The 22,262-nt window shown below is 48.4% G+C and overlaps 1 protein-coding gene, 1 long non-coding RNA gene and 1 pseudogene across 2 annotated transcripts; 1 reads left to right on the plus strand and 2 right to left on the minus strand.

Moving 5' to 3' along the window:
* LOC125156957 (mammalian ependymin-related protein 1-like) overlaps positions 1-10,783 on the minus strand; it is a 29,253-nt pseudogene extending 18,470 nt beyond the window's left edge.
* A 600-nt stretch (positions 10,784-11,383) lies between these two features.
* On the plus strand, positions 11,384-18,164 carry GATA1 (GATA binding protein 1). Its single transcript, XM_047843393.1, has 6 exons — positions 11,384-11,487; positions 15,116-15,352; positions 15,860-16,237; positions 16,340-16,485; positions 17,055-17,180; positions 17,647-18,164. The coding sequence occupies exons 2-6, from the start codon at positions 15,133-15,135 to the stop codon at positions 18,016-18,018; spliced, it is 1,242 nt and encodes a 413-aa protein (XP_047699349.1). The 5' UTR covers positions 11,384-11,487; positions 15,116-15,132; the 3' UTR covers positions 18,019-18,164.
* On the minus strand, positions 16,250-22,227 carry LOC125157133 (uncharacterized). The gene is made up of 3 exons (XR_007148866.1): positions 19,382-22,227; positions 17,504-19,251; positions 16,250-17,111 (listed from the first exon to the last, which is right to left on the minus strand). It is a non-coding gene; the product is annotated as an uncharacterized LOC125157133 (long non-coding RNA).
* Between the last annotated feature and the right edge of the window lie 35 nt (positions 22,228-22,262).

Raw genomic sequence — 22,262 nt, forward strand, 5'->3', positions numbered from 1 at the left:
TCTTGTGGACTCTAGTCTCTAAACAGTCCCCAGCTGGTGGTTCAGCCAGACCCTATGAGTGAACCCCCAAAGAGCCCCCCCAAACGAAAGAGAGGATGTGTAAGGATGTGAGTTTCAACATGTGAAAGGCTTTGCCAAAAGCTGTAGCAGGCTTCCTGCCTGTTTTTAATTTTTTACTATTTATTTTGGCAATTAAATACGTATTAAGATAACATAAACTCTAATACAGATTTTCAGCATAATACAGATAGCACACATTTCTTCTAGTAACAGATGATAGCCAGATGAATCACAACAGTAGAAGAATCTAGAACAATAAATTTTGTTAGTAGGAGTCTTCCTAGAAGTCAGCAAACCTAACCCACTCACAGATGAGTAAACTAATGACCAGAGAAGCTGGCATTCTCTACAAATGTTTAGGGCACTGACCATGTGCCAGGCACTTACTTGGTGCGGGTCATGTAAAAGTAAACAGAACATGGTAACTGTACTCAAGGAGCTCATAGCCAGGCTAGTGGGCAATGGTGTCCAATAAGAAAGAAATTAACACACAGTCTAATCAGTATTGTGAGAACAGCATGCTCAAGCTACAAGATGCACCCAATCCAGGTTCGGGAGCAGCTCTGCAAAGGTCAAGCGTGAGCTGACCTAGGAAGGATGCACAGGAGTTACATAGATAAAGAGGCAGTGAAACAATGTTCCAGGATGGCCCTGGTGAGGGAAAGCATAGTGCATTTAGTTAATCAAAGGAGTTCAAGTACAAGGGAATTCCAGTCGTGGACTTTGGAGACAACAATCTACTGACTCCCAGTTCAATGGTATTTTTAGAATACTATCTGCCTTTCTAGGTCTCCTGACAAGTCTGTGATGATTAAGCACATATATCAACATTCTTGCATAGAAAAAAGGAAGCATACGTGGCTCATGCTTACCTACGTAGAGACATTAAGATTTTCAAACGATCTTGCTTAAGATGTCTCTCTGAGGGGCTCCTGGGTGGCTCAGTCTGTTAAATGTCTGACTTTGGCTCAGGTCATGATGTCACAATCCGTGGGTTCAAGCCCTGCATTGGGCTCTGTGCCAACAGCTCAGATCCTGGAGCCTGCTTCAGATCCTGTGTCTCCCTCTCTCTCTGCCCCTCCCCTGCTCATGTTCTCTCCTGTCTCTCAAAAATAAAATAAAAACATAAAAAATTTGGGGCACCTGGGTGGCGCAGTCGGTTAAGCGTCCGACTTCAGCCAGGTCACGATCTCGCGGTCCGCGAGTTCGAGCCCCGTGTCAGGCTCTGGGCTGATGGCTCGGAGCCTGGAGCCTGTTTCCGATTCTGTGTCTCCCTCTCTCTCTGCCCCTCCCCGGTTCATGCTCTGTCTCTCTCTGTCCCAAAAATAAATAAACGTTGAAAAAAAAATTTAAAAAAAAAAAAAAAAATTTAAATAAATAAACATTAAAAAAATTTAATAAAATAAAATGTCTCTTTGAGGGGCACCTGGGTGGCTCTGTTGATTAAGCATCTGACTCTTGATTTCGGCTCAGGTCATGATGTCACAGTTCATGGGATGGAGCCCCGCATGGAGTTCTCTACTGACAGCACAGACAGAGCCTGCTTGGGATTCTCTCTCTCCCTCTCTCTGTCCCTCCCACATGTGCTCTCTCACTCTCAAAATAAATAAACACTTTTAAGTTTCTATTTGAGGAATAATTACTCTGTATTATAGCCTTTCATTTCCTCCCCAAACTTACATCAATCAGATCATGTCACAAAGCTCTTAAGTCTGGAAGAGATTTTTGAGGAATCACTTTGTCGGTGGCCAAGGGAGCAGGAGACAGGGCAGGGGAAACAGTCACCACCCTGGCACAGGCAATAAAGGGGCCATTATCTGCAGAGAACTCAAAAATTAATAATAAAACTGATTAAAATCATTCTGCATTTTATCATCACCACAGGGCAGCAATTCAGCAATTCTCAGCAATGTCAGTAATGAGACCCTCCTCCCTGCCAAGGCAAACTGCTCGTGCTGATGCTCACCCCACGTGTGCCACCACACTTAGATACACCTGCATATGCAGAAAGCACAGCACCCACACAAACTATACAAACGTCTGCAATCTCCATCTTAGCTATCTCTTCTGTTCATATTACTACACATTCTCCATTCCACCCCATTCTGTATACGTAGCTTGAGTAGTCAAAATCATACATACAAAAAAAACCCCACATCAATGTTTATCTTCCTTCAATTATGATATTTATCGCCAATGATGTTTCTCATTTCTCAAGTCTCAAATCCCTCTTGAGCTGGGGATGATGCCCAATGCTGCCACTTCTGCATTCATGGGCTTACCAGGTGCAGTTCACACTCATCCTCTCTGGCTGGGCCACTTGGCAGGTGCTTAGCGGGGTAAACACCCAGGGGTCTTTAATGCCCAGCTGCATGTTGAAAAACTGCATGCACAGTATCACAGTTTTGGTGAAGGCTTTCTGGACAGGATAACCATTTTTAACTGTATAAATGCCAACTCAGATTTCATATGATCTAGCTGACTTTCTGTCAGACCACTTCTGGACCTTGATCTGATCCTGGGGCCCCCTATGGAGAACTAGTCGTCAACTAGTCCTCAAAGGTGGCATTCTGAGGAATGTCTAGAGGGTCCCAGGGGTCCATCAGGGTGATCTTGGCACACTGCTTGGTGGCTTATTCAATCTGAAACATCACTCCATCCTTATAGAACAAAATTTTTCAAATAATCTCTTGCAGGGGATTAGCACCTTCTAATGGTTGATCCCATCATAGGAGAGCAGGGCATGGCTACTGTACCTGCTGCTCTGTAGTACAGAAACTAGTGGCCCTCCTACTGCTGTGGTGCCTGGCAAGGGTACAGGGTCCCTGGGGCACTGCTGGTTGCCACCTCCAGCACTACCACAGCCAGGCTACAGAGGCCACCCAGACCCAGAGGCCACCCAGCAGCTAGGCACCCAGGGCCGCCTGGGCCACGCTTCCTATTTTTAAAAGACAGCTTGCATAAATAAACTTAAAAGCGGGGGGAGGGGTGCCTGGGTGGCTCAGTTGGTTAAGCGTCCAGCTCTTGGTTTCGGCTCAGGTCATGATCTCATTTTGTGGTTTTGAGCCCCACATAAGGCTCCGCACTGACAGAGAGGAGTCTGCTTGGGATTCTCTCTCTCTCCCTCCCCTGCTCTCACTTGCGTGCTCTCTTGCTCTCTCTCTTAAAATAAATAAATAAACTTAAAAAAAAAAAGACAGCTTGCCTTGGACCCAGATGTCATATGCCTGGAGATAGATGATTTATGAAAGGAAGAAAGGAAATAGAAATGAGGGAAAGAAGGAGAAAAGGAGGGAGGAAGGGAGGGAGAGTGGGCGGCAGGTGGGTAAATGAATGAATATGTACATAGATGAATGGATGGATAGATGGGTGGGTGGGTGAATGAATGGAAAGATGGACTAATATCCTCTGCCCCCGGAGAAACTCTTTCACATGTGTGTGCACAGACAGAGAAGTATGAGTTTGTAAATTGCAGGTGTGCTGTAACACAGAAAAGTCTGGAAACAACCTAAATGTCCATCAACAGATGAATGGTTAAACAAACCATGATACATCCATTCCATGGAATACTACTCAGCCATAAAAGGAAATAAACTTATGAGGTCAGCACTAACCTAATACCAAAACCAGACACAAACACAACAAGAAGACTATACACCTGTATCTCTTATGAATATAGATGCAAAAATCTTCAACAAAATACTAGTAAATAGAATTCAGCAATATATAAGAAGGATTATACACCATAACCAAGTGGGATTGATCCAAGAAATGCAAGATTTGCTCAACATAAGAAAACCAATGTAACATACCATATTAATAAAGGACAAAAACCACATGATCTTCTCAACAGATACAGAAAAAGCATCTGACAAAATTCAATACCGTTTCATTTATAAAAGTATTCAACAAACTAGGAACAAATGAGAACTTCCTCAACCTGATAAAGTGAATATACAAAATGGGGTGCCTGGCTGGCTCGGTAGAGCATGCAACTCTTGATCTCAGGGTTGTGAGTTCAAGCCCCATGTTGGATATAGAGATTACTTAAAAAAAAAAACTACACTGAAATTTTTAAAAAGTGCATCTACAAAAAACCTATAGCTAATATCATACTTCATGATGAAAGACTAAAAACTTTCTCTTAGAGATCAGGAACAAGACAAAGATGTCCCTTCTCACCACTTCTATTCAACAACATACTGGAGGTCCTAGTCAGGGCAATTAGGCAAGAAAAAGAAATAAAAAGCATCCAGATTGGGGGAAAAAGAGAAGTAAAACTATCAGTATTTGCAGGTGACATGATCTTATACAGAGAAAATCTTAAGGAACCCACAACAAAACCATTACATATATATGTGAGACTACGTTTTATGTATATATGAGCCCAGCAAGGTTGCAGGATACTAGATCATACAAGATTTAATCATATTTCTATATACTTGCAACAAACAATCCAAAAATGAAGAAAACAATTCCATTTACAATAGCATAAAAAAGAATAAACTACTTAGTAATAAATTTAACAAAAGATGGGTAAGACTTGTATACTTAAAAACCATAAAACACTGTTGAAAGAAATTAAATAACACTGAGGTACCTGGGTGGTTCAATCAGTTAAGTGACCAGCTTTGGCTCAGGTCATCATCTCACAGTTTGTGGATTCGAGCCCTACATTGGACTCTCTGCTGTCAGTGCGGAGCCTGCTTCAGATCCTCTCTCTCTGCCCCTCCCCTGCTTGCTCTCTCTCTCTCTCAAAAACAAATAAACATTAAAAAATTAAATAAGACTTAAATAAATGAAAAGATATCATAAATTCATGGATTGGAGACTTTATAGCATTAATATGGCGATACTCACCAAACTGATCTACAGGTTTAGTGCCATTCATATCAGAATCCAAGCTTGCGACAAACTGATCCTAAAATTCATATGAAAATGGCATGGACCGAGAATGGCTACAACAATCTCGTAAAAGAAAAACACATTTGGAGGACTCACACTTTCCGATTTAAAAATGTACTACACGGCTGTAGTGATCAAGGTGATGTGGTACTGGCATAAAAACAGATAAATAAATGGGGCACCTGGGTTGCTCAGTTGGTTGAGCATCCAACTCTTGGTTTTGGCTCAGGTCATGATCTCATGGTTTCATGGGCTTCAGCCCCGTGTCAGGCTCTGTGCTGGCAGCGTGGTGTCTGCTTGGGATTCTCTCTCTCCTTCTCTCTCTGTCCCTCCCCTACTCATGCTGTCTCAGTCTCTCTCAAAATAAATAAACTTAAAAAAAAAGATATATAAGTCAATGGAATAGAATTGAGAGTCCAGAAATAAACTCATACATTATGGGCAACTGATTTCTGACAAGCGTGCCTAGACAATTCAATGGGGAAAGAACAATCTTTTCCACAAATGGTGTTGGGACAACTGGATATCCACATGCAAAAGAATGAAACTGGACCTCTATTTCACACCATATATAAAAATTAACCAAAATAAAGAGAAGACATGAATGTAAGAGCTAAAACTATAAAACTTTTAGAAGAAAACATGCATAAATCTTTGTGACCTTGGACGAGGCAATGGTTTCTTAGATATGACACCTAACACATAAGCAACCAAAGAAAAACTAGATAAATTGGACTTCATAAAAACTAAAAGCTTTTGCACTTCAAGGGGCAAAAGAAAGTAAAAAAGTAACCCAACAGTTGGAGAAAATATTTTCAAATCACATATCTGATAAGGGACTAGCATCTAGAATATATAAAGAACTCATACTACTCGACAAAAAGATAACCCAATTAAAAATGGGCAAAGGATCTAAATAGATATTTCTCTATGGAAGACCTACAGATGTCCAACAAGTACATGAGAAGATGCTCAACATCATTAGTCATTAGGGACATCAAACCAAAAACACAATGAGATGTCACATCACACCAACTGGGATGACCAGAATCAAAAAGAGAAACAATATATGGGGCGCTTGGGTGGCTCAGTTGGTTAAGTGTCAAACTCTTGATTTGGGCTCAAGTCATGATCTTGCAGTTGGTAAGTTTGAGCCCCATAGCGCAGAGCCCACTTGGAATTCTCTCTCCCTCTCTCTCTGTTCCTCCCCCTGCTCTCTCTTTCTCTTTCTCTCAAGATAAATAAACTTAAAAAAAAAAGAGGGGGCACCTGGTCAGATAAGCATCTGGCTTTGGCTCAGGTCATGATCTCATGGTTCGTGAGTTCAAGTCCTGCATCAGGTGAGCTTGAGCCCCCCTTTGGGTGAGCTTGTTCTCTGCTTCAGTTGAGCTCATGCTCTGATTTGGGTGAGAATGAGCCCTGCTTTGGGTGAGCTTGAGCCCCACTTCAGATGAGCCTCACTTCTCTCTCTTTCCCACTCTCTGCCCCTCGTGGGATTTTCTCTCTCTCTCTGCTCCTCGATCATTTGCACCCTCTCTCCAAAAAAAAAATTAAAAATGTAAAAAAAGAGAAACAATACCAAGTGTTGGAGAAGATGTCGATAAATTAGAATCCTCATACAACTGCTGTGGAGAATCCTTCTGCAATTTCTCAAAAAGTTAAACACAGAACTCCGTATGGCCCCACAACTCCATTCCTAGATATATACCCAAGAGAACTGAAAATATACGCCCACGTAAAAACTTTAACATGAATGTTTATAGCAGCATTATTCACGATCCCCAAAATTGTCAACTTATTAGACGAATGGACAAGCAAAATGTAGAATGTTCATACAATGAAATATTATTCAGCCATAAAAAGGAATGAAGTTTTGATCTATGCTACAACATGAATGAACCTTGGACACTTTATGCAAAGTGAAAGAAGTCAGTCACAAAAAGCCACATATTATATGATTCCATTCATATGAAAAGTCCATTATAGGCAAATCTATGAGACAGAAAGTAGATTAGCGGTTTCCAGGGATTGAGGGGAGACAGACAATATTATGAGGAATGCCTGCTGATAGGTACAGGATTCTTTTTGGGATGATGAAAATGTTCTGGAATTAGACAGTGGTAGTAGTTGTATAACCTTGTGACTGTACTAACCACTGAAATGCACCCTTTAAAAGGGTGACTTTTGGGGTACCTGGGTGGCTCAGTTGGTTGAGCGTCCAACTCTTGATTTCAGCTCAGGTCATGATCTCATGGTTCATGGCATCGAGCCCCACGTCAGGCTCCATGCTGACAGCACAGAGTCTGCTTGAGATTTCTCTCTCTCCTTCTCTCTGCCCCTCCCCTGCTCACACGTGCACATGCACTCTCTCTCTCAAAATAAATACTTAAAAATAAGTACATAAATAAGTAAAAGGGTGAATTTTGTGGTATGTGAATTACATCTCAATAAAAAAGAATTAACTACTAATACATACAACAATGTGGATGAATGTCACAAACATTAAGTAGAACAAAAGAAACATAACTATATGGTTCCATTTATATGAAGTTCAAAAGCAAGCCGAAAACCCCACTATTGTATGCTGTTTATGGATACATACATATGGAGTAATAGAATAAAAATATACATGAGGAAGATAAACACCAAACTCAAGGTAGTGGAAGGAGAAAGGAAAATAGAATTTGTGTAAGAACTTTAACTGTATCTGTAATAACATATTTCTTTTAAAAGTATCTGAAACAAATGAAGCAGAATACTAATGTCTGACAAGGGTGAATGGTTGTTAAAGTATCCTTTATACTTTTCTCTTAAAAAAATGAAACGGGCATCTGGGTGGCTTAGTTGGTTGAGTGCCTGACTTTGGCTCAGGTCATGATCTCGCATGTTCATAAGTTTGAGCCCCACGTTAGGCTCTCTGCTATCAGCGCAGAGCCCGCTTCGGACCTTTTGTCTCTCTCTCTGTCTCTCCCCAGCTTGCACGTGCTCTCTCAAAAAACAAACATTTTTGAAAAATGAAAAAGAAAAACCAACAGTTCGGTTCTGAGACAAACATTTGACTCCTCAGCCAGGCTTTGATGTTTCCTCTCTGCACTACTGACACCAAGGAGACTTAGGTTCTGCCCCTGCCTTGGTGGATTCCAGTCTGGAAGAGGCACAAATAGTCCACATGCTATGGGCACAGAGAAAGCTCTAGAAGATGCCAGGAAGAAGGGAATAAGTCAAGGAAGCCTTTTAGGAAGAGAGGATGTTGGAGCTGAGTCTTAAATGGAGGCCTGACAGAGAGGACGCTTGGCCTGGACACCCCACCCCCACCCCCACCCCCACCCTTGTGGGTCTCTCCCAAAGCCTGGCCTGGCCCTGCCGATTCCCTTATCTGCCCACTCCCAGCTGCCTCCCTGCTGGCTGAACTGTCGCCCACAGACTTCTGGGCCTGTGCCCCCTCCACGGGGATGGGGGAGGGAATGGGGTGAAGGTTGCCTTCAGAGCCTCAGGGTTTCTGGCTCTTGATGGAGGCAGGGCTCTGAGGCCCCCACTCCCCACCCTTTACTTCCCTTCCTAAGCCCTTTCTCTGCTCCAGTTATGAAGAAATAGGCTGCGTCCAGTGGCCAAACTCTTGTCTGAGATGTGCCTCCAGCCTGTCCTTCCTGAGGAGGACAGATTTCCCTACCTTGCTCCCAATACTGCAACTGCTGTTTCTAATGAAAATAACAATGAGAAGAATTACCATTACAGAGTTTGTCACTTATGGTGTGCCAGGCAGGACCTGTGTTGAGTGGCCCCTCGACAACATTTGCTGTGGGTTCTATGATTGTACCCATTATCCAGGCAAAGAAAGTGAGGCTCAGAGGGTGGCCAGCCCAGGAATCACACAGCAAATCAGTGTCAGAGTTGAGACAAGAACACAGGGCCTCGGACAAACATCTTCATTCTCTGAGCCTACTCCCAATCTGGAAGATGCGGGCAATTATATGCACTTATACCACCAGGACCTGGTGAGAATGGGATAAAATTAGGCACGGAGAGCATTTCGCACAGTGCATGGGGAGGCTCAGCCAACAATACTGCTGTTGTTATTACTGTATTAGTGCTAAGAGAAGTATTTGTATCAGAATTAGTATTCGTATGGCTGTGGCTAGAATTGGAATAATAATTATTAGATTTAAAATTAGTATTACTACCACTATTAAGATTAGCATTAGTGCTAACATCAATATCAGAATTAGGATTAAATATCAATTAAAATTGATATTGGTGTTGCATATTATCAGCATTATTACTAGAATTAGTAGTGCTAGTAAAAAAGGTTCAAGTACTATCCCTTGTATGCAGTAGGCACTCAGTAAATAAATAAGAATACCTAACATTTATTGAGATTTCAGATTCAAGTGAGTTAAAATCACTTAATGGATTAAATCTCATGTAGCTGTCCCAATCACCATATGGAGTAGCCACTATTATTACCCCATCTCTACAGATGAGGAACTGAGGTCCAGAGGGGCCAGTAACTCGTCCAAGGCCACATGGCCAGTCGGTGGTTAGGGCAGTCTATAAATGAGGGCAAGTTGGCTCCAGAGTGGAAGTCCTGAAAGCATTGCCACTTAAGTCCCAGGGGTCTTCATACCCCTTCTTACTCATGAAGGCTCAGCACAGGACGTGGCACACAGTGGGAGCTCAATAAATGCAAAGTCATAGCCCTGCTCTCTTTCCTCCTCTAACCTCCAATTTTGCTTATAAGGACAATGAAGCCCGTGGAGGCAGGATGGGGATGGCAAGCTCCTTGTGGGGTAGCCAGCGGGTGAGCAAGCCCCATGGGCCCAGGGATGCATCATTGCCCTGTGCCCTTGGCAGGTCTCAGTCTCCCCATCTGTGGAATGGATGGTCAGGAGAGTGCTCTGTCCTGTGGAGTCCTGGGGCCACAACTGGGTAGTCTCACCCCTGCTCTATGGGGTAAGTTGGACACAACTTACCCAAGCTGTGGGTCCCAAGTTGGACACCTACTGTGTGCACGTGCATCCATTGATTTTACATGGAGAAAGTGCTCAGAACAGGACTGGCCTGGGGTCTATGTCAGCATGAGACACTGGTTGTTGTCACTGTTGTTACTATTTGGGGAGGGAGGAAGGGCAGAAAGGTAGGGACTGAGGTGCAGAAGTTCTGGAGGTCCCTCTCAGCAAGTTGAGGGTAGAGCCACAGATCACAGGGATCACGTCAACCCTGTCCCACCCACACCAGCACCACCTGCCCAGGGTATACCCCAGCCTGACACCTGGTCTCATGGACTTCCTCTCAGACTCTGTGCATACCTCTCTGTCTCTGTCTCCCTCTCTACAATATCATCTTTGTCTCCCTTCTCAGTTTCTCCACCTGTGTCCTTGGCCTCTGTTGCTTTCAGGCCATATCTTTTGCCTTCTGTCCTTCTCTATGTCTCCTTCTCTTTGCGTCTCCCTCACTGTTTTGGCTCTCTTGGTGTCTCTCTCTCCTCTCTGTCTTGCCTTTCTTTCTGTGCCCCTCTCTGCCTCCTTCCAGCTCTGTCACTTTTTCTGTGTCTTCCCATTTCCATCTCTTTCTGTCTCTCTCTGTCTCTTGCTCTCTGCCCCCTCCCTTCTCTATCCCTTCAGTTCTTCCCTTCCCCCACCCTATCCCACTCCTCAAGAACCTGCAGAGAAACCAACCCTGGGTCCCACTTGTTTCCCGCCTCCAAAGCAGCATGGCGGGCAATAAGTTGAGGCCACTGTCCCTGGGTGGCCCCCCGAGCCCCGCCCCCCATCCCAAGACAGCCTGTTACCGCGGAGCCAACAGCCACAGTCTCCTCCATCTGATAAGACTTATCTGCTGCCCCAGGGCAGGCCGGAGCTGGCGTAAGCCCCAGTGGGGCACTGAGTGTGCCCCTGCCTCCTGCCAGTCCTGGCCTGGGCTGGCCCCCAGGCTGAGCCTGGGTTGTCAAGATGTCCCATGGCCTCTGGTTCAAACCCCACCGAACATCTCTGAGCCTCATTCTTCTTGACTGCAAAATGGGTACAATCACATCCCTCCTCTCCCTGTGGCCAGGAAGATTCACATACATAAGGGCCAAACCTGAACCTGACCTAGCACACAGTAGGAACTTTGTACAGTCATAAAACTGTACAGTCATAGGCTTAGTACAGTCATAAAACTGTATCTGCTATTGTCACTTTATCTTGGCTTCAGCCTGCCTTTGTTTGGCTGGACACTGTAGTCCATGGGAGCCCAAGTTGAACAGGGTCCAAGAATCCACAGGGTGGGCAGATGGGGCACAAGAAGGCCCCACTGCCCAAGAGGTTCCCCACCAGCAAGGAACCCGCCCCCTCCCCTCGTCCGCTCCACCCACTGGGGCACCAGCCACTCCCTGGGGAGGAGGGAGGAGGGAGAGGGGAGGGAGGGAGGGAGGGAAGGAGGAAGGGAGCCTCAAAGGCCAAGGCTAGCCAGGACACCCCCCGGGATCACACTGAACTCGCCACATCCCCAAAGCGGCTGAACCCTCCGCACCAACCAGCCCAGGTCAGTCTCAGCACCCCCCCCCGAGAGCCCCCAGCAAGGCAAACCCCAGGCCTGCTATCCCTCACCTCAAGGCTATTCCTCCAGCCTACTCTAGGCTCCCCAATCTACCGCTGGTCCCCAAAGTGTCTACCACCCCTGAAACCCTTCACAGCTCCTTAAAACCACCTCTGTCTTTCCAACCCCCCATCTCTACCCTGAACCCACTCCCCAAAACCCACCTCCTTCTGCCCTGATTCCCATCCTCTCCTTCCAAGATATCTGTTCCCCTGATGCCTTAATTCTGCTCCCCATACGCCATCTCTTATCCCCCAAATCCCATCTCTGCCCTGAATCTGCTTTTCACTCATCTGGAGTTGTTTCTATCTCTGAGTTCTCCCCCAAAGCTCACTTGTGCTCCCCATGTCTGTCTCTGCTCCCCATGCCCTTGTCCGCTCCCCATCCTGTTTTCTGCTCCAAATTCTCCAGTCCCCTGAACCCTAACTCCATCCTCTTATCCCCATCTGTGCCTCTCAAACCCCGTTTTGTTCTGTGTGACTTCTCTGATTCCCCCAAACCACTACTCTCCACCAACCCCTGGCCTGCACACCAAAATGTCTGTCACTCCAAACACCAAGTCTACTCCCCTAAGTCTTTTCTGCCAAATGAATCCTCATGCCTAGCTTCCCTAAACCCCAATCCCAACCCCAAAATATGTCTCTGGCCCTCCCAGATCTCCTCTGGCCCCAAATGTTTCTCCACTACAATTCCATCCTGGTTCTTAAACTCCTCCTCTGCTTCCATAACCCATCTCTATCAGACATATTCTGCCTGTCCAAGCCCATCTCTGACCACTAAACTCCATCTCTGCTCCAGCGAAACCCACGGAATTCCCAAACTTGTCCATGACCCTCAGAATCCATCTTTGTCCCCCAAACTACATCCTAACTTCTCAACTTTATCTGACTCTCAAGCTTCACCTCAGATTCCCAATCTTGTCTCTGCTTTTCTAACCAATTTCTGATCCCACAATGTGACCTTTCCAATTTGTCTCTCCTCCTCAAACCCCATATCTGCTTTCCCCAAACTCTATAGCTATACCCCCAACCTCTCCCTGACTCAACCCCCTATCTGACTCTCAAATTCTACCGCAAAGCCTCCCAAGACTCATCTGCCCCCAGACCCCATCTCTGTTCCCTTCAGTCCCAAGAGACCCTCCTTTGAGGGCTCGGATAGGGATGTTACCTGGGGTGAGGGGCTGGGCCAAGGGAGAGGTGAGGGTGCCAGCCTGCTGCCTGCTGCCCGTTGGGGCAGCACTTACTCTAGTGGGGCAGCTGATAAGGAGCTTTCATATCCCCCAGCCTCGAGATAAACTTTATCTCTGTCCGGAGAGTGATAACTGGGGTGGGGGGGAGGGCGGGCTGGGCCCCTGCCACAGGAGGGGTGGGCAGCCCTGGACCCGCCAAGGTGCTAGGTGCAGTGATGTGGCACAGTGGGGCTGGGGGGAGGTCATAGGGCTGGAGGGTGAGGTGAGGATGAGGGGGGATAAAGGAACAGTGGTGACAGAGATGAAAAGAGCAAGAGACAGGTAGACAGAGAAGGAAGGGAGAAAGAGAGAGACATGGGGAGAAAAAGAGACAAAGAAAAAGAGCAAGAGACAGACATGAAGAAAAAGAAAGGAGAAACAGAGAAAGAGATACTCAAAGGAAGAGACAGAGATGGAAGGAAAACAAAGGAGACCCAGGGGAAGAAAAAGAGCAAGACAGGAACGGAGAAGGAAAGATACTCACAGACAGAAAGAACCACAGAGAGTCAGAGAGGAAAGAGATGGCATCTGAGAAAAAGAGGCAAGATACCTTCTTCGGGCACAGTCAGCGGGGATTCTGGGGCCTAGAAGTTAGTGGCAGACAGAACTACAGGCTAATCTATTTGCCAGCACAACCCCCACTGCTGAGCCCAACCTTTAGCATGTTCACACAGCAGGTCACATAGGCTGGGTGTCTGAAGATGGCCTTCTACTCTATCTCCGTCATTCCACCCCAAGGACAGGGAAACTGAGGCTTTCAGAACCATGGGGGCAAGTCAGGGGCAGGGGTAGGTTTTCTGGCTCCTCACCTGGGCTGTGTGGAGTGGGGTTTGGGCAAAGATGTGGGACTAGTAAGACAGACGTGGAAATAAGGCCAGAGGGCTGAGAGAGTGAAAGCAAGAGTGAGATCAAGAAAGGGAAAGAGGAAGGAGACAAGCAGAAAGAGACAGAGTGGGAGAGAAGCAGAGACATTCAGAGACTGACTAGAGAGAGAAGGAAAAGAGAAACAGAAGAAGATAAAAGACACAGAGATAAAGATGGAGAGAGACAACCAGAAACAGAGACATGGAAATAGAGAGAGAGGGAAGGAAAACATCATATGTTTACAAAAGCACAGAAAGAGAGAGGGCAAGATACATCATGGTAGCATAGAAAGATGGGAGAGAAATCTAGAGGGCCAGGCTGGACAAGAGAGAGCGTCACCAGGAAAGAGACACAGGGACATAGATATGCACACAGGGAAGGACAGAGACCAAGCCGCCATCTCACAGGTCTTAGCTGGGCCCCTGTCACCACCTCCTATCTGGCAGATGGGGAAACTGAGCACTGGGGCTGGTGGGGACTGAAAGAACCCGAAAGCAGAACTATGGCAGACCTCCCCAGGGCAGAGGGTACGAGTAGGGGGAACACCTCCCACCTGTCCCCCTCCTCAGAGGAAGCCAGTGGCCTTGGGGTGATTTCAAAAGTTGGGCGGGGATGGCAGAGATAAGCAGTGGGGGGTACTGACCCCCCCATGGCAGGGAGGAACTGAGGGGGCCCTCTGTCTGCAGACCCAACGGAGGTTAGGGAGGGAGGAGTCAAGCCGGAAACCATGGGTTTCTGAGAAAGTCAGAAGATGCAACAGATAGGGATGAAGTTGGGGAGCACAGAAGGGTGAACCCCAAGGTCCTAGGGGTGACAAGCTGTTCAAGGGACTCTGGTCCTGCACCCCAGTCCACCCCACCCAGACTCTTCTAGAGGGGAAGGAGACAGAGAGGATGGTGGCAGGGGGAAAGAGGAGTAGGAGGGGAGAAAATGAGGCAAGGAGAAAGAGAGGAACAGAGAGGAAGAGAAGAAGGATGAAGGAAAAGGAGGAAAAGAGAGAGGAGGAAGGAGAGAGGCAGGAGGGAAAGAGAAAATAAGGAGGGGCGGAGAGGTAGAAAGGGGAAGAGGAGGAGGTGGGGGCTGAGGAAGGAGGAAGGAGAGGAGGAGGGGGAAGAGACAGAAGTAGAGAAGAGAAGTGGGACCAGGGAGAGGGGGTGAGGGGAAGGGAGAGGAGGGGGAGGCAGGAGTGGGAAAAGGAAGAGGGGGAAGAGGAGAGGAGAAAGAAGGGAAATTGTGGGAAAAGGGAAAAGAAGAGATGGGACGAAGGAGAGAGAAGAAAGGGAAGAGGAAGGAGGGAAGACAGAGGGGAAGAAGGAAGGAGGAGATGATGGAGGGAAGGACGGAGACAGATGTGGGCCAGGGAGGAAGACAGGAGGGCTATGAAGATTGAGGGAATCGAACAGGAAGGGGAGAAAGGAGGTAAGGAGGAGTGGGAAGGGAGGGAGAATTTTGCAGTCTGAAGAGCCCCTCCTGTTCTCACAGGACAAACCCGAGGCCCCATGGAGTTCCCTGGCCTAGGGGCCCTGGGGACTTCCGAGTCCCTGCCCCAATTTGTGGACCCTGCCTTGGTATCCTCGCCACCAGAGTCGGGTGTCTTCTTCCCCTCTGGGCCTGAGGGCTTGGATGCAGCGGCCTCCTCCACTGCCCCCAGCACCACCACCCCCGCGGCTGCAGCACTGGCCTACTACAGGGATGCTGAGGCCTACCGGCACTCCCCAGGTAACTCCTTTGGGTGGCTGTCTTAGCACTGGCTCCATGCTGTCTGGGCTGCCATGGTGACCCTTAGCTGGGGCAGAATCCCACTAGGAGGTCATCTTGAAAATAGCTGGAAACCTTCACATGGATGAGCTAACCACTTCCCCCAGCTAGGTCCAGGCCAGGGAATGCCAATGCTCCCCATCTCCTGTCTTGGGGTAGCCATGTTGGAAAGCAATGCTAGAAGCAGGCTGTGGTAGCCCTAGTTGTCAAGTGATCCCCGGGGCTCCAAATCCCAACAGTCACCCTCAAAGCCCATTTGGAAATAGGTGGAGGCTACTGCAGCTGTCAAAGTAACCAGGGGGGCTCAGGACCCAGGAGTTACCCAATGGCCAGCAGCTGTTCTGGTTGCCTGTGGGAAGATTGGAAACTTGGCCACTATGTTGGGGTTCTTGGGCACCACTGCATCCTGACAGCAGGATGGCTTCAGACTGATCCCTCCTTCCTTCCCATACCCACCCTCCACGACAGTCTTTCAGGTGTACCCACTGCTCAACTGTATGGAGGGGATCCCAGGCGGCTCACCATATGCTGGCTGGACCTATGGCAAGACTGGGCTCTACCCTGCCTCAACTGTGTGCCCCACCCGCGAGGACTCCCCTCCCCAGGCCACAGAAGACCCAGAAGGCAAAGGTGGCAGCAGCTTCCTGGAGACCTTAAAGACAGAGCGGCTAAGTCCAGACCTCTTGACGTTGGGGCCTGCACTGCCTTCATCAATCCCTGTCCCCAGCAGTGCCTATGGGGGTCCTGACTTTTCCAGTACCTTCTTCTCTCCCACCGGGAGCCCCCTCAATCCAGCGGCCTATTCCTCTCCCAAGCTTCGTGGAACGCTGCCCTTGCCCCCCTGTGGTGAGATCTCCAAAAAGGGAGAGGGAGGATGAGGTAGGGTGGCATGCAAAGCAAAGTTGGGCTGAGCCTGGGATCCCCCATCCCTTTTGTCCACCCCATCAGAGGCCAGGGAGTGTGTGAACTGCGGAGCAACAGCCACTCCACTGTGGCGGCGGGACAGGACGGGCCACTACCTATGCAATGCCTGTGGCCTCTATCACAAGATGAATGGACAGAACAGGCCCCTCATCCGGCCCAAGAAGCGCCTGGTAAGACCCCAGGCCTGTCTGCCTCCACCTAGGAACTGTTGTTCTCACCCTGTGCAGGGATCCCTGTCCTCATGCTCTATGAGAATCCATAGCCCCCATCCCTTCCCCATCCATACAGGAACCCAGCTTTGCATAGGAATGCCTATCCTCAACCTACCTTCATAGGCTACATGCAGGAACCCTGTCCTCTCCCTGCACGGCAGTGTTTTCTTCCTTGGCTTCACACTGGAATCACCTTAGGATGCTCTGAACCACAGGGGCCTGGGCACTCCCCTAGACGTATCTATTTCATTGGTCAGGGGTGCTGCCTGGGCATCAGGTTTTCAACTCCCCGAGTGATTCCAATGTATGGCCAAAGTTGGCCATCACTGATGGAGTCTCACCCCCAATACCAAAATCCCCTATTCTGGTCGGGAGGCCCCGCTCTTGCCCCATTCAGAACCCACAGTCATCACCCTGCAAGTACATCTGTTCTCGCCCTGCACAGGAAGCCCGGCCTTCAACCTGACCCTTACCTCTTGGGTCCTCCACCCCGCAGTGGGTTGATCCTCATATTCTCTCTCCCCCAGATTGTCAGCAAACGGGCAGGTACCCAGTGCACCAACTGCCAGACAACCACCACGACACTGTGGCGAAGAAATGCCAGTGGGGACCCTGTGTGCAATGCTTGCGGCCTCTACTACAAGCTACACCAGGTTCGCCCTGCCCTGCCCTGCCCCTCAGAGCCTCCCTCCTCCCTGCTCCTGTTCCGCCCCCACCTTTGCTTCCCCTCATAACCTTCTCTCTTTTCTTTTCTCCCCCCTCCTTCCTTCTCTATTCCCCTCCTCCTTGGTCCTCAACCCTCCCTGCTCCATTTCTTCATCTCCTCACTCCCTTCCACTCCCTCCTGTCCCTCCTTTATCTCCCTCTTCCTCCTCCCCAGCCATCAGCTGCCACTCCCCTGCCTTGTAGCTCCATCAACCCCAGAGGCTTTCCCAAGCCCAGGGCTTCACAACCTTGGGGTTTCTTAGGACAATACCTGTACCACACCAGGGTCATGCTTCCCTAGTCCTTGAACCAATTCTCTATCCTTAAAGAAGTGCAGTAGAGATGGCCTCCCTTGTCAAGACACAGAGGCAAAGATGTGGAGTTGGGAAACATCCATGGCCTCCCTTTTGGCAGGTGAACCGACCACTGACCATGCGGAAGGATGGTATTCAGACTCGAAACCGCAAGGCATCTGGAAAAGGGAAAAAGAAACGAGGGTCAACTCTGGGAGGTACTGGAGCAGCTGAAGGACCAGCTGGTGGCTTCATGGTGGTGGCCGGGGGCAGCGGTAGTGGGAATTGTGGGGAGGTGGCCCCAGGCTTGACACTGGGCCCACCCAGTACTGCCCATCTCTACCAGGGCCTGGGCCCCGTGGTGCTGTCAGGGCCTGTCAGCCACCTCATGCCTTTCCCGGGACCACTGCTGGGTTCGCCCACAGGCTCCTTCCCCACAGGCCCTGTCCCTACTACCACCACCACCACTGTGGTGGCCCCACTCAGCTCATGAGGACACAGATCATGGGCTTGGGGCAGAGGTGGTGTCCCTCTCCTATGTAGCCAGCAGTCTGTACAACCCAACCCTCTGGGCCCCAAGACATCCCCCAGCCTGGACCTTCAAAGCTTTTGTAAAATAAAACCACTGGAGTCCTAAAACTGGAGATGTGAGTCTGTGTGGGACTGAATAAAGGGCAATGGTAGATAGGGTGCATGGCACTGTCTGGGAGTCTTTGATGACAGTGTAGGGCTACAATGTATGGCCATGTGAGGCTGAGGTAACATATGTGACACTTCACGATGGTGCGTTATGATGTGCAGTTGTAAATAGTGTATAGGAAACTTTGTGTGACAGCTTCTGGGTTGTGAGATAGTCACACACCACGGCATAAGATGCAGTGTGTGACCAAGGGGGTGAGGCTTTGCAATATGGTGTGCATGACACCAGGTGACAGAGAGAGGCAGGGCACAGGTGACTGCATGAGAGGATGTGGAAGTGCATGTATGATGGCAAATGCAGAAGAAACATGTGGTGTTGTGCTGGTGTGACTGTGCACCGCTGTGATCTTTGAGACAGTATGATGGCACACGTAGGGGGCATAGAACGTGATCGAGAGGTGCCTGGGTGGCTCAGTCAGTTAAGTGTCTGACTCCTGATTTTGGCTCGGGTCATGATCTCACAGTTCATGAGTTCCAGCAGAATCGGGCTCTGCGCTGACAGTGAGGGATTCTTTTTCTCCTTCTCTCTCTGCCCCTCCAAAGCTTGTTCTCTCTCTCAAAAATAAATAAATAAACTTAAAAAAAGAGAACTTGATTGATAAACACTTTTGGAATGTTGAACAAAGACTGTGTGGTGGGGTGTGGTGGCATAACAATGTGATGATGAAGGTCCACAGGGCAGGGTATCTCTGTGGGGCTGGTAAGTATTCCTACGCAAGTCTCTGTGTGTGTGAGCATATATCATGTGGTATGTGCCATGTCACAGTGTCTCTGAGTGCCTGACGATGTAAGCAGCTCTGTGTATACTTATTCACAGAAGTATCAACATGTATGGTTTCAGTTGGTCTAAATGATGGACCCCCTTCCAGAGAACAAAAGGCATGTGCAGGACAGGAAAGGGGGAGGGCTGGGGCTGGAATGGTAGCTGGCAAGAAGGTCAGATGGCCAGTGCAGGACCATGGGGTTGTCCGTGGGCCTTCCCTGTCATTCATCTCTTATCTCTCTCGGCCCAGCTCAGCCTGCAGCTCTGTGGGAAATGGAAGAGAAGGAGAAGGGAAGATTAGGAGAACAAAATAGCATCTGGGGGTGAATATTTAGACCCCATAGGTGGGGGAGCTCCCCGTAGTGCCAACTCCCTCTCTAACACACCTACTCACCTGGGTGAATGGCTCTGCCCAGAGTGGGATCTGTTCTTCCAAAAAGGAAACCCTTACATAGGAACATGCACTGAGTTGGGTGGCATCCTAAGCCAGAGAGGTTAAGTGGCTCGTTTGAGGCCACACAACTGGTGACACGGGGCCAAAGCCAGGCTCTGAGCCTTAGTGTCCATACTCCCCAGCAGCTCCTGACAGCAAGCAGCACCACTTGCTGAGTGTTTGTGTGGATCGGGCAATGGCTGGGAGGCTTCAGTTGCTTTAGTTCATGAACGCCTGCAAAAAAATGCTCCAAAGAAAGGATACTTATTTTACATTTTCATTTTACTAATGAAAAAGTAAGGCTCAGAACTGGAGTAACTCCCCCTGACCACACTGAGTTTAAGGAGTGGATTTTGGATGGGGCCGCTTCCCCTGATGTGAGTCTTGCTCACACTTAACTGGCCTCTCTCTCCCTCTCATCACTCACTCCTCAATATACTCAGCTGAATTTGCTTTTGGGCTGCTTCTCTTTATGGCTTTCTCCTAGAGCCCCAGAGAAAAGGGCTGCAAGGAGCGGGGGCGGGGGGGGGGGCACATGTCCTAAACACAGTAGGGAGTAAGCAGTTGTCCTTAGAACAGCACTTATTTAGCTAGTCGCCATGCCAGCCCACTGCGGAATCACAGCAGGCTATGCTCATTACAGGGGCTGTCCAGAACTGCCCTGGCCTTATAAAAGCCTCCTGCCTGCCTGGTCACCCCATAGAACCTCAGCCCTGTCACCTTGTAGGAGCCCCTGTCCTCGTCTTGAACGGAAACCCCTTTCAGAACCTGTGCTGGAAATGTGCCTGCTCCCACCTTGTTCAGGAGCCCCAGTCCTCACCTCCTAGAAGAATGGCTGCCCTAGTCTGATACTCTAAGGGAACTCTTTCTCTATTTAGCAACAGGAAACCCATCATGACCCTGGATAGGAATATCAGCCCTCACCTTGAATAGGAGGAAACCCCGTCCTCCCATGGCACAGGAACCTCTGACTTAACCCTAGTTAGGAATCTGTGAACTCATACTGTAAGGAAGCCCTTTTACCATCTCTTTAGAAACACCTGTCCTGACCCTCTTCACTAGCCTCGACCTCTCTATAGGAATCCTGCCTTGACCTTGCACAGGACACCTCTGTCTTCACACTGTATTGGAGCCTAGCCCTCCAGATAACATTTTAGAAACGCTTCAATCACAATAAAATCTAGTTCTGAAAAGGTTTTTTTTTTAATTTTTATTCTTGAGAGAGAAAGAGGATGAGTAGGAAAGGGGAACAGAGAGAGGGGGACAGAGGATCCAAAGCAGGCTCTGTACTGACAGCAGAGAGCCCGATGCCGGGCTCAAACTCACAAACCATGAGATCATGACCCGAGCCAAAGTTGGACACTTCACCGACTAAGCCACCTAGGCTTAGTAATAAAAGGTGCCCCAATAAAATCTGGTTCTGAACCCCTACCTGGCTCTCTTTGCAGAAATTCCATCTTCAACCTCTCCAGGAACTGACTGAATATACGATCTCTTGCCTCCATTGTTGACAATGAGCGCCCCCACCCCCATGTCACTCTACACAATTCCTGATCTCACAAGAACCCGTGTTCCCACTCTTAACATGAACTTTAGTCTTGAACTTACATAGAAATCCCCTTCCTTAAAAAAAAAAAATCCTTTCCTGACCCTCTACTTCAAGCCCAGACCTCATCTTCTACAGGTACCTATAGCCTCACCTGGCACAGGACCCCCCCCCCCCCAACACACACACACACCGTACAGGGCTTCCTATCCTTACCATGTGTTAGCTTCACAGCCCTGAGCCTCTACAGGAAGCCTTGCCCACAACTATACTGGAACCCTCTGACTGGACTCTATAGAAAACCTTTTCCTATCAATAGAAACCCATAACTCGACTCACAGGAACCTCTAACCTTGCTTTCTGGAAATACTCTCTTGACTCCGAACAGGAAGCCCTGATGTGACCCTGACAGCCTTGGCCCTGGCCTTGCCCTGGAAGTCCCACCCTCACCCAGTACAGGAACCACTATTCTGACTGTGGCTACTACACTGGACATTGCAGCTCTTTGGGGTTTATAGAATCCTGTAGCAGGCACTGCTATTGGCTCATCAAACCTGTTTTCCTAACCTCATTCACTTTTCTGACCTCCTTTATGGTTAGATGTGGACATGTGACAGAGTTCTGATCCATGGCATATGGGCAATGATATACACCTCTTCCAGGCCTGGCCCATAAAAACCTCTCATGGAATCCCCCACTCTCTCTCCTTCCCCATATACCAGTTGAATAGTGAGAACCCCAAAGACTCAGAGGAGAGCAGAGCCACAAAATGGAAGCTACCTGAGTCCCTGAATGACCAGTAATAAATATTCACATTGGACTTTGTACGAGCAAGAAATAAACATTTATTTGTTAATCCTCTAAAATTCTGGGTTTGTTACAGGAGCTAGCATAATTTAGCCCTATTGATAACAATTTCTTGATTGAATCTAGACACGAACACCTGTTCCTATGGTCTACATTAACACAGCTCTGAACCTGTACAGAAACACCTGTGCTGACCCTGATCTGGACCACCTGGTCTCTTTGTAGCACACTGTCATAATGCAGTTTAAGGAGTACCATCCTGAACTTGTACGGGATCCTCCAGTCTGGAGCTCTCCAGAAACAACTGTCTTGTCCTGTAGAAACCCCTGCTTGGGGGCGCCTGGGTGGCTCAGTTAAGCATTCAACTTTGGCTCAGTCATGATCTCACAGTTCGTAGGTTCAAGCCTCACATCAGGCTCTGTGCTGACAGCTCAGAGCCTGCAGCCTGCTTCAGATTCTGTGTCTCCCTCTCTGTCTGCCACTCCCCTG

Source organism: Prionailurus viverrinus, chromosome X (genome assembly GCF_022837055.1).
Source record: "Prionailurus viverrinus isolate Anna chromosome X, UM_Priviv_1.0, whole genome shotgun sequence".
NCBI classification, from domain to species: Eukaryota; Metazoa; Chordata; class Mammalia; order Carnivora; family Felidae; genus Prionailurus; species Prionailurus viverrinus.

What these genes read in the sequence shown, in the direction of transcription:
- GATA1 (XM_047843393.1), top strand. Translation starts at nt 15,133, where the DNA reads ATGGAGTTCCCTGGCCTAGGGGCCCTGGGGACTTCCGAGTCCCTGCCC. An exon ending in GGCCTACCGGCACTCCCCAG is followed by an intron (nt 15,353 to 15,859) that starts GTAACTCCTTTG and finishes CCTCCACGACAG; the next exon opens with TCTTTCAGGTGTACCCACTG. An exon ending in TCCGGCCCAAGAAGCGCCTG is followed by an intron (nt 16,486 to 17,054) that starts GTAAGACCCCAG and finishes TCTCTCCCCCAG; the next exon opens with ATTGTCAGCAAACGGGCAGG.